The 10,908-nt window shown below is 44.4% G+C and overlaps 3 protein-coding genes across 3 annotated transcripts; 1 reads left to right on the forward strand and 2 right to left on the reverse strand.

The window, feature by feature from the left end:
* Nucleotides 1–276: 276 nt before the first annotated feature.
* Nucleotides 277–861, reverse strand: SARC_09905 (hypothetical protein; the record flags this gene model as incomplete). The annotated part of the gene is made up of 1 exon (XM_014296060.1): nt 277–861. The coding sequence occupies one exon, from the start codon at nt 859–861 to the stop codon at nt 358–360; it is 504 nt and encodes a 167-aa protein (XP_014151535.1). The 3' UTR covers nt 277–357.
* A 3,767-nt stretch (nt 862–4,628) lies between these two features.
* Nucleotides 4,629–6,123, forward strand: SARC_09906 (hypothetical protein; the record flags this gene model as incomplete). Its single annotated transcript, XM_014296061.1, has 4 exons — nt 4,629–4,946; nt 5,114–5,264; nt 5,482–5,631; nt 5,663–6,123. The coding sequence occupies 4 exons, from the start codon at nt 4,629–4,631 to the stop codon at nt 6,121–6,123; spliced, it is 1,080 nt and encodes a 359-aa protein (XP_014151536.1).
* Nucleotides 6,124–7,057: 934 nt separating this feature from the next.
* SARC_09907 (hypothetical protein) lies at nt 7,058–8,330 on the reverse strand. The gene has a single exon (XM_014296062.1). The coding sequence runs from the start codon at nt 7,938–7,940 to the stop codon at nt 7,542–7,544; it is 399 nt and encodes a 132-aa protein (XP_014151537.1). The 5' UTR covers nt 7,941–8,330; the 3' UTR covers nt 7,058–7,541.
* Nucleotides 8,331–10,908: the final 2,578 nt, after the last annotated feature.

A 10,908-nucleotide genomic window follows, 5' to 3' on the forward strand; every position in this document is an offset into this window, starting at 1 on the left:
ATATATACTGTGTGTGTGTGTGTTCGTGTGTTTATTATATATATAAATATATATAAATAAGAATAGCTTTCTACTTTCTTGCCCGTGTCTGCTGTTGTCCTCTGTTGTAATTCGATTGTGATCTTACAATTATACTGATAGATAAAATAAAAGTTGTCAATTAGTAATGCGTTGTATTAGTTTACAGACAGCCGAAATTTCATTGCACTGCACGTTTCTAGTTCGTACAGGTTTTACGTCTATTATCCCTATAGCAAACCACATCCAGTGGGCTGCTACCATGCCAATTCTGACCCCTCTCAGTCCAGAGTTCTCGTCATAACTTTGGTCTGAACTGATAGCCATAACCACCTGCCATTAAAAGAAGATCTCGACTACTATCACTTCCACTATAAATGAAAACTGGTGTGTGTACTTCAACGGAACCAGCAAATGTTGCAGTACCAGAGGTAGCATACACAGCACCAAAGGGCGACTCATCACCACAGCACCAGTGTATAGCGCAGCGACGACATACGCTGTAAGACCGTGGTGTAGAAGTGTGGCTACTGCGCTAACAAAGCCTTGACCACCGAGACGACACCACGTTCTCATAGAGGATTCAGTGGGGCTCTCTGAACTCAACAGTTTACTGTTAGCCACGCCTTCAATCGTCTCTGGAAATACAAGCTTGAACAGGCCTAGCAACAGGAATGGTAGCCCCACAGTGGATGAGGCATATATGGCGATTGATAGGAAGACTGGCACGAGTGCCTCGGCTACTATCCAAAACATGAACAGCGAGTCGGAGCCTTGCCGGAGCAACATTGTACCGACGACCATGTCCAGTGCAATACCAGCCACGACCGTACCCACAGACATCAGAACTGCAGCGAAAATACGGACATCGCTGTCTTCCGTCCAGGCGCCGGGGGCGCGAGAATTGAATTCCGAAAATCATGAGCTGCTGTTATAAGGAAAGGCGGTTTTCACACGCTCGAACATATCCTGTAATATACTTGGTGTGGGCGTCGTTACCTCGCTTTCTTTCAGTATTATTGTTGCCAGTGTATTGGCTGCGACTGTGCTATCGAAGTCTTCTGTGGACTGCGAGTCAGTGGGGTCATTATAGTAGAAGTTCATAAACATGAACAGACTAAAACTCTACGGCGTTTAATGAGTCACTTGTACATAGCACACTCGGCGTGAGCAATTTCGACAGAGGTGCAATTCTGCCGAAAGGTAGTGTGAACGCCAAATTTCAGGAGTTGTACGCGTTGGTCCATGGTATACCCGAAGGCCACTTGAATGAGAACTCGCTGATATAGGGCGGCGTGTATATCGCCGATGCCAGTTTTAAGCCGTTCACGGTGTTGTAACTACTGCCTAAGGTTTTATATCGGTGAAAGAATAGGTTTAAAACTCTTGCAAGTATGGCGGTATGTACATGTATAGTCAGACGCAAACAATAAACAAAACTGGTGCAGCCCTAATGCATGTATGAAGTATTGTCAACACACCTCTGTGACTGAAGTCCAACTCCGTTGCCTCGAGTATGTTCAACTGTAGGAGATTCTACAAACTGCGTGTTTCTGCCGAAGTGAATGGCAAGTTGGACACATAGTGCAGATTCACCAACTCAATCAGAGCCCAGATAGTATAATACTGGCCTTCCATGAAATCGACAATATCTTCCCCAACTTTGCGCCTCATCAATTTAAACGATTGCATCACAAGCACTCGGTTCTGTCGGTACAACTCCTTACCGAATTGAGAAAAAAAAATGCGGATCTCTGATAAAACTCTCCAATTAGTGTTTCCACAATCGTCATATATGTCAGATAATATCGCAATTGTTGCTTAAAATCATCCATCGGCATCTTCAATATAAGTCTAACATCTTCATCACGTAGCGTCATACATGCATAGCTTGCTAAGGCCTGATTGGCAGCTGCGCACGTATTTATTTGAGCAATTATCGGTTGGAATAATATAATTCCGTCTCCAAGTAGCCCTGCACTCCTCAAAACACTCGTGTTCTTGACTGTTAGGCTGGGAGATAAATTGAATTTTGAAACGATATCCACCACGACAGCTGAGGTGATGGTAACATTCTAACCGATAAGCTGCGTTAGCTCATTCGCCCATCTGTCTACACATGCAGCTGATGTATCCGCGTTGTTGAGTGGAAGTACATATACATCCTCGAGTAGGGCCAAATGTGCGTCGATTAAGTCAGATTTAGTCGCGAAGTGTCGCTCTAAAGGGGGAATAGCCACTGATGCATAACTAGATACCTCGGTTGAGAAATCCAGTACAGGATATTCCGGTGAATGTAGAGAGTGCAGAGGGTCCAGCACAAAAACGCCGATGAGTTGTGTGAATACTATTAAGCATACGACACATAAAATGAGCTTGGATCTTCGCAATGTAGCCCTCTGGAAAGGGCAGCAGCTGCTGACCAGGTGGGCCCACGTAGAGAGGCTTTAGATTGTACCATTTTGCGTTTCTACTGTGAGCAATGTCGGGACTCTACGAGTATGTATTCGTCCCTGGAGTTTCGACCGTGCATGGTTTACTTACAGCAAGATTATCATTTTTACTATCAGCCTACATTATCGTGAGTAAAGTATTTACGGGTGTATCACTGTTTCGGATTGTGGATGGTATTTATAAAAGAAGTTGTCTCCTAATCTTACATAGTGTGCATGGTCAGTGATGAAGTTTATACTACAGAGATCGTAAATACATACGTGAGTGGAATACTTTTCATTTAGCATATATATTGTCTCATAGAGCCACGAGTGGATCTGAACGGCCCCTCCACTACCTCCAGGCTCGCAAATATGAGGGTGACCAACTGTTGAAGACGGGCGCTATGCATGCGTCCGGCAAAAGTTGTTATAGTACACGAATACGACGAGCTCTACAGATCTGAATCAGTGAATCGCTCACACATATTATGATATATACTATGTAATAAAGATCCCAATTGTTTTCCAAATATTTGGATTTGTTTTTTAAAAAGAAGAAATATACTATTTTTTTCTGAATAAATTGTTTTGTTTTTGAAAAAAAACAACAACAGTCCTTCGGAGTTCGGGCGTTATTTATTAGGTCTGACGTCCGGACATGTCGTCATAGCGCAGTAGTTTCCGCCGGTCTTAATATATCGTCATAGCGAAAAGTGCTGACTTATAGCAGCTCAGCTAGAGAGAGTACTGAGTAGAGAGAGGGTTATGAACAAGAGAAACAGTTTTGAGTTTCGACTTTCGACAGTGGGACAGTGCCACTGTCCACAGTGGGAGTCTTGGCCGTAGGAGTTGGGACCCCTTGTTAAGTTGTTGGCCTCCACAAGAAGAGGCTCCGGCACAATAAATAAAATCCAGATTTGAGAAATTGAGATCCAAGGATGTACAAAAAAATATATAAATATTGTGTATAGAGTAATTTTAGACTTTTATTTATTTATGATAATTCATATGTAGCCTTCTGAAAAAGTGAAAATAGAACAAGAAGGCTATGGTAAAGTTTATTAAAAAAACAAATACAATATCGGAACTTCGGAAGGGTATTTTTAAAAATTATGAAATTGAGTATTTTTGCTCTTAATATTGAGTCATGAGTCATGGCCCTGTAAGACTGTATGGCTGTATCTGGATGACTGGATTCTCCGATTCTGGGACTGGAATCTTCTCTCAGAAATGATTTTTCATATTTTTTCTCGTCATGGAGGATAAATTTTTCATCCTCCGACAATTCCAGAGGGCCATGGCCGCCATGCTCTATTTTATAAATTAAAAAATATATATGTATGTCCATATATATATCTTATTAATATTTTTATTAAAACAATATTCAAATTTGGGGGGGGGGTTTGCTGACATTTTTGATTTTACATGTACATATTTATGTACGTCAAATTCTTGAATTTCAGTATTTTACAGCCTTCTTGGAACCGCCTTTTGGCTTTTAGAATATTTGTTTTTTGTATAAAAATTGTCTAAAATTTAGAAGGCGATGTAAAATATAAATAAATATTATATTTTAAATATAAAAATATTACGCTTCTCGGTCGTTAGATCTGGCCTGGTAAACAATACCGACATGTCGGAAACAAAACCATGTATTATACATTGCGAACATGTCTGAATCGATTTCCATTTGATATTCATAACCTCCTTGACCATATATGTCACTAGTTTGTTACCAGGCCAGCGTTAGATACATAGCTTTAAAATATGTTATTTACTCTATTACTCTTTAGGAGGATATATGTGCACAGAGCAACTCTGGAGGTGTGTAGAGAACTAGAGAGTAGAGACTAGAGACTCAAGTAATAGAGACTCAAGTAATCCGAATCGGCATCGCGTGATCGTAAACGTGTATGTACTATGTACATACGATTGTACTTTTTGCCGGACCAGATCTGAGATCGTATAGAAAAATAGCAGTGGAGACTAGATTCAGTGTTCGCTCAGTGGGCGATTCAGAACTGAAAAGCTCAAATCGGGTGATCGTAATCGTTTACTATAAACGATGCATGAGCAGTGTTGAAAATGCGCTTATTTTTACTATTTAATAGCTGCGTGATTGTTGTACAGACTACACAGGTTTGCATACAAGGCTTAAAGACAACTATTGCTATGATGTCATATCGATCGATAATCGTCGCCTTGACCTGCTATCTCCATGTATCAGTTGCCGAACCTGCATGCGACCCTGCCTCGATTGCCGCTTCGCAGGTTGTACTGCAGACATCAGCCTCCGAGTACGATGGAGCTCGCACCCAGTGGGCGTCGAGCATGGGCTCACAATCTGAGAGTGATGCGATGTTGAAGCCCAGTGACGTTCTGTTTTGTCAGTCCGAGGACGAAGTTCTGGATACAATCAATTTTGCACATGAATGCGATTACAAGCTGTCTATACGAAGGGGTGGACATAAATATGTGAGGATGGAACTCAATGTATCCAATTGGACGTGTCGTTGATGAATAAGCAGGAAGTGAATGGAACAAAGGTCACTCTCGGTGTTGGAAGCAAATTGGGGGATGTATATAGTTTTTTGCTAAGTCACGGTCTTTTTCTACCTCTAGGAGTTTGTAATGGAGTCGGGCTTGGACGACACCTACAGAGCAGGAACAAATTCCTAACGAAGTCTTATGGGTTGGGAATGGACCACGTTTCTAACTTCCGACTCGCCACCGCCAACGGCGAAATTTTGGACGTGAACGCTACGAACCACTTAGACCTCTATAAAGCGGTCTTCGGGGGTTCTCCTGGAAGTTGGGGTGTAGTTCGATGCAAGTGTTAGCGTGTATTTTTAGCCGTACTCGCACGATCTAGCGGTGAAAATTATGACTCAATTTTTAGAGACTGCTGCCCAACCGGAAGTCGCCCGTGATTTTGGTATGCTGCTCATATTAGGGCCGGATGAGAAACGAATTCTCGGCAGCAGCTACCCTCCAATCGATTACACACACTACATATCACTTTTCGCAGGTTGGACGGGTATCGACGGGGGTACCGGTCCAGAACAGTATCTCAAGGCATTCACTGACATTGAAGCGCCCTTTCATAATATGTCAATCTCCTTACCTGCGATTTTTGCTATTAAATTTCTAACTACCGACTTTGACCAGGGCGAGTTTCGTTATCATTCACATACCATGCCATAACCCAGATTTTGCAGAGATAGTGGCAACAGAGATGGATCAACCATTACTCATTCCAGATTATTACACCTCGATGCAACTTCAGAACGATAGTGGTACTGGACCTGGTAGTCAAATGAACAGGAATACGGGTATGAATTCGTATCCCCTACGAGATATGATGATTATTCTTGTTGATTGGCATTTCTTCCTCGATGAGGAAGCGTCTGAGGGTGTTAAGGTCACGACGGCCAATGCTTGGATTCAACCTGAGGCAGATTCGATGTGGATGGTTACCGATACTAGCAATGCACAGGAAGCTGACATCAAGGATTTATGGAAACGTTACTATCCGAATGCAGATTGGTTCGAGTGGTTGCAGGATGTTAAACTCCGCGTTGATCCCTATGATCTCTTCCACACCGATATGACAATACTAGTATCGGAGCCACGCGCGACCGGTAGGAGGGCAAAAGATATACAGCCCTGAGAAAATGATATAATCAAATTATATAGAGAACAGAGTGCTAAATTCAGTTTCTTTCTTCACGTATGATTACATGGTGCCCATCACAGAATTGATCATACTGCTAGATTCTTCTCGTTTGTTTAAAGTGCGATGGAAGCTAGGTAGGACTGTCAGTGAATTACTACAGGTGCTGATCAGGGCTGTCAGTAAATTATCATAGTTGCTTTAATAAAAGAGCTGATAATAATTACTGAGAGTTTTTTTGTGATTTATATTTGGAGAAATGAAATACAGGAACCACCTACCTGTACAAGGATAAACACACACTCACACACACACTCACACACAACACACACAAACACACACACACACACACACACACACACACACACACACACACTGAGACAATGGCTTATTCAATGATATAATGAAAGGATATAGAGAACAGAGTGCTATATTCAGTTTCTTTATTTACGTATGATTACATGGTGCCCGTCACAGAATTGCTCATACTGCTAGGTTCTTTTCATTTGTTTTTAAAGTACGATAAGCTAACCACTTCTGAGCTCACATGCTTCAATGCAGTGCACGAGGCAAGTGACTCGATGTTATCGATATGATTATTGCAGAATACGTCCCAAAACTGCAATGTGCGGCATATGGTAAGCGCGTCCGAGTCTGTGATGCGCATGCCTTCCACATTCAACGTATGGAGAGCTGCAGACGGGAGCTGATATATTCATTTAAAGGCAATACTCCTGTTATATAATTGAGTTTACTTTTACTTGCATGACGTTGTAATTCATATACATCCGAGAGTCGTGATTCCCTGTAAGGTCAATGGTGTGAAGAGCCGCTGAGCTCCCTGAGATCAGCAGTGACAAGTGAGCTACCGTGAAACTTATATAAACCCAGCGATCGTTACAAAGTCAGAGAAAATGCTTCTTAGCATCCTGTTATTTTAATTCTGGTATGAGTGCTTTGTCTCAGGGGTTTTTTAATGAATGTGTTTGGTGCAAAATGCACCTTTTCATGACTGTGGATGGAGTTCTTTCGTGCAGTCTGGGCCGCGTCGAGCCCTGGTAGACTATTAGTCGCAGGCAACGTACCTGCTATCATTTGTATAGGCTATGCTGATACCTCCAGTCACTCCAGTGCACGCGTATGTCAAGGGGAGAGTACATACACTAGATTGCTGTTTAAGCGTGAGCTATACCGGCATTCCTAACACGCTCGCTATACTAAAGCACGATACGGACTAGATAGTGTACAAAGTGCCACTCCACCCATTCAACTGATCACAATGTGCGTAGTGCTGGTCAGTACCATCTGTGGCAGTTGTATGTGGTGTGAGGGGCAGTCACTGGCAATGGTACTTTATGCTAAAAGCTTTTGAAAGCAAGCTCATTTGATTGACAAGTCCGGACAAATTATACAGATCAACACCACGCGTGCCTCCCATTTGCAAGGAGCTTTGTTTCCGAACGACACACGAAAGAGATTCCCTCCACAGCCGAGAGCGCACTAAGCTCACACTGATCTGGCTGCCTCCGTTCACTGGCTACGACCACCACGACTCCCACTCCGCTCCGTATCCGTAAACAGAAAGAGCAGGCACAGGTGCATTGCCCCATGCTGCTGGCTGACCTGCGTGCAGCTGAACGCAATGATCCAGACGCGCACTCGAGAGTTGAGAATCGCCCAAAGTCTGTGGCCAAACCAACGGCTCTGTTACTGATGAGCGATTGGATGTCTCGTTCGATGACATGTCTGTTGTACTCGCACCTCTGCTGGTAGGGTGTCACAGGGCCAAAGACCACTACCCCACACATACCCATACAGCGCAGGAGCCAGCCGAATGATAGAGAGAGAGTGAGAGGGGGGGGGGCTGGTCGGTGTGGCAGTGGCGATTGCACGCCTGTGACATGCGCCTTATGTCAATGACTCGTATCTTAAACGCTTATATGCCGATGACACATATCTAAAACGCTGATACGTTGCATTAAAGAGAAGTGCTGATATGCTGTAGTGGCTGGTGGTGTCACCGCCTGTTGTATCTGTGGGCACTCAACCCGTTCCTCCATGTGGGGGTGTGATGTAACCCGTCGGCGCAGTTGTAGGCACACGTGAGCGCGCATGTACAGAACATCTGCGGGCGCAAACAGCACCTGTCTCAGGTGATGACTTCCTGCGACATCGTGCTGTATGCACTAAACGCGTTTGCCTTATGGGCCACACAGCGTAACACGAAAGAAACAGACCATCGGATCAACCGACTAAACGCGTTTGCCTTGTGGGGGCCACGCAGCGTAACACGAAAGAAACAGACCATCTGATCAACCGATGGGTGTCCTTCAGCGGGCACTTCGCAACGTATGAGAACGGAGACAGTTCACTCACTAGTCATCTCAGACGCTCACACGTGCACTAGGCAGTACAGCGCCTGCGTGCACCCTTGCACGCCTGAGCTTATCTCAGCTGTTGACTCTTACGTGTGAGGCTATCTCACGACGAAACGGTGAAGCTCAGGCCCATGGTTTGCAGATAGAGACGGCTAATGCCTGCACCCCCCCCCACACTAATGGCCATGGTGGGAGTGGTATACTCTACAGCGATTGAGGCGCCCTGGTGAGTGAGTGGGTGAGTGAGTGGGTGAGTGAGTGAGTGAGTGAGTGAGTGAGTGGGTGGGGTGGTAAAAGGGTCAGACCAGTGGCACGGGACACCCACGCAGAGAGTGCAATGAATACATTACGCTATGGTACGCTTCCCATGCAAGGTGGTTGTTTCTACTACGAATGAATCTACTTATGAGAATTAGTTGACCTTTAAGTAGTACACGCGGGTACGAACAGGTGTGCGTTGGGCAGAGTGGGTCCTAGTTTGTGTGTAATAGGTGCGTCGCACGAGGGGGCGAGTGGGTTCACCGTATACGGTGTAGCTGTGGTAGACCTAACATTTATTGACTGTCAGTCCTTGGCATACAGAGAAGCCAAACGCAATGCGAATGGCCACTGGGTACAATGTGGTCTCTCCGGGGGTGCAGAAACGGAATTCGTTAACGTGTTAGAGCTAGCTCATCTTGTGATGAGATGCACACAAGACACTCACCACAGGAGCTGTGCTTTGTGCCGTACAGCATATGCTACCAGCTATCATGGTTGACATATATGCTGCAGCATCTGTGCATGCTAAGCACAACAAAGTAAACGACAAAAAATGGATGGCATATATATAGCCGCATCTCTGCATGCTAATAAGTACCAGTAAATAAATCACAACAATGGCTGGCATTTAAACTGCCGCATCTCTGCATGCTAATGAGTACAACTAAACACATCACAGCCAAGCATTGATTTCGAATACATATTTATACGGTCATGTGGCGCAAGGAGAGTACGTGCTATAGCATACACACGAGAGTATACAAATAGGACAACAGTACGTAGTACAGCATCTCCGGGTTCTAGGGTTCTAGGGTTTCAGCGGTTTAGAGTTTCAGTGCTTCTCTGTACGCACTAAACTAATCCACACAGTTATCCTTCCCTTTACTATGATAGGCCTCCACAGGTACCTCTATGAAGTATGCAGTACATATGTGTTGCATCACACGTAAGTTCAATTATATGCAGTACATATGTGTTACATCACACGTAAGTTAAATCATATGCAGTACATATGTGTTACATCACACGTAAGTTAAAATATATGCAGTACATATGTGTTACATCAAACGTAAGTTAAAATATATGCAGTACATATGTGTTACATCACACGTAAGCTAAAGTAGATATGTGTTTCATCACAGGTGCTTTCATATATTGCTTTCATAATCTATTGCATGACACAGCACAGGACACGCACTACATACACACTATTACCCATTAAGTGAGACTATTAAGAACTAAGTATGCACATAACATACACACTAGTAGCCACTAATTGAGACTATTACTAACTAATTTTCACCCACACTATCAGCCCTTCAGTGTAAATAACATAACTAGCACTGCACACACACCACATGCCTGTTCGGTGTCGCAGCAGAAGCGCAGGCGGAAGGGGCCATCCACATGCGCATCGCATCCAAAGGCTATGCTGCTGTCTTTGCTGTACACATTCAGCTCATACCTACGCGTGCGCAAACAAGCCAGTCGGGCTGTGTGAGACGTCGCTGTGTGTGCATCGATGCTACGCGTGTAGCGAATGTCTGTGTTCTGCATCTGGATACACATGTGTTCATTTGCGTGCCATAAGCACACATTCATTTGCGTGCCATCAGCACACATATGTTTCTTTGTGTGCCTGTGTGTCCATGTCCATGGCCGTTTGTTTCGCACAAGTCCGTGTGCGCGTGCAGTTACCATTTGGTATGGCGTGAGAGAATGCGTGTAGTCCTATGCCTCGTCGTGTGTGTGTATGTATGTATGTGGTAAGTGTGTGTGTGTGTGTGTATGTATGTGGTGAGTGAGTGGGTGAGAGAGTGTGTGTATGTATGTGGTGCGTGAGTGAGTGTGTGTATGTATGTGGTGAGTGAGTGAGTGAGTGAGTGAGCCTACAATAGCCCTCACATATCCCCAGTGTTTTTCGGGTTTAAAGTTTTCAGATACCTACCTTGAAGCCAGCGTCAACTGCCGCGTGAACTCTGAGGAAAACCCAACGGTGCAGTGGCCTGAGATGGGACTGACTGTAGTGAGCCATTGGTGCGCCTCTTCCTTCTCTTTGAAGTGTGCGCCGATGGAAATGCCAGGGACGTTCTCGCCCTCAATGGAATACACTATCTCTCCTCCCACCTGCACTCGCCCAACA

This window comes from Sphaeroforma arctica (genome assembly GCF_001186125.1).
Source record: "Sphaeroforma arctica JP610 unplaced genomic scaffold supercont1.1078, whole genome shotgun sequence".
Lineage (NCBI taxonomy): Eukaryota > Ichthyosporea > Ichthyophonida > Sphaeroforma > Sphaeroforma arctica.

Bases quoted from the DNA above. Each gene is read 5' to 3' on its own strand.
- SARC_09907 (XM_014296062.1), bottom strand. From the start codon at position 7,940: ATGGGTATGTGTGGGGTAGTGGTCTTTGGCCCTGTGACACCCTACCAG.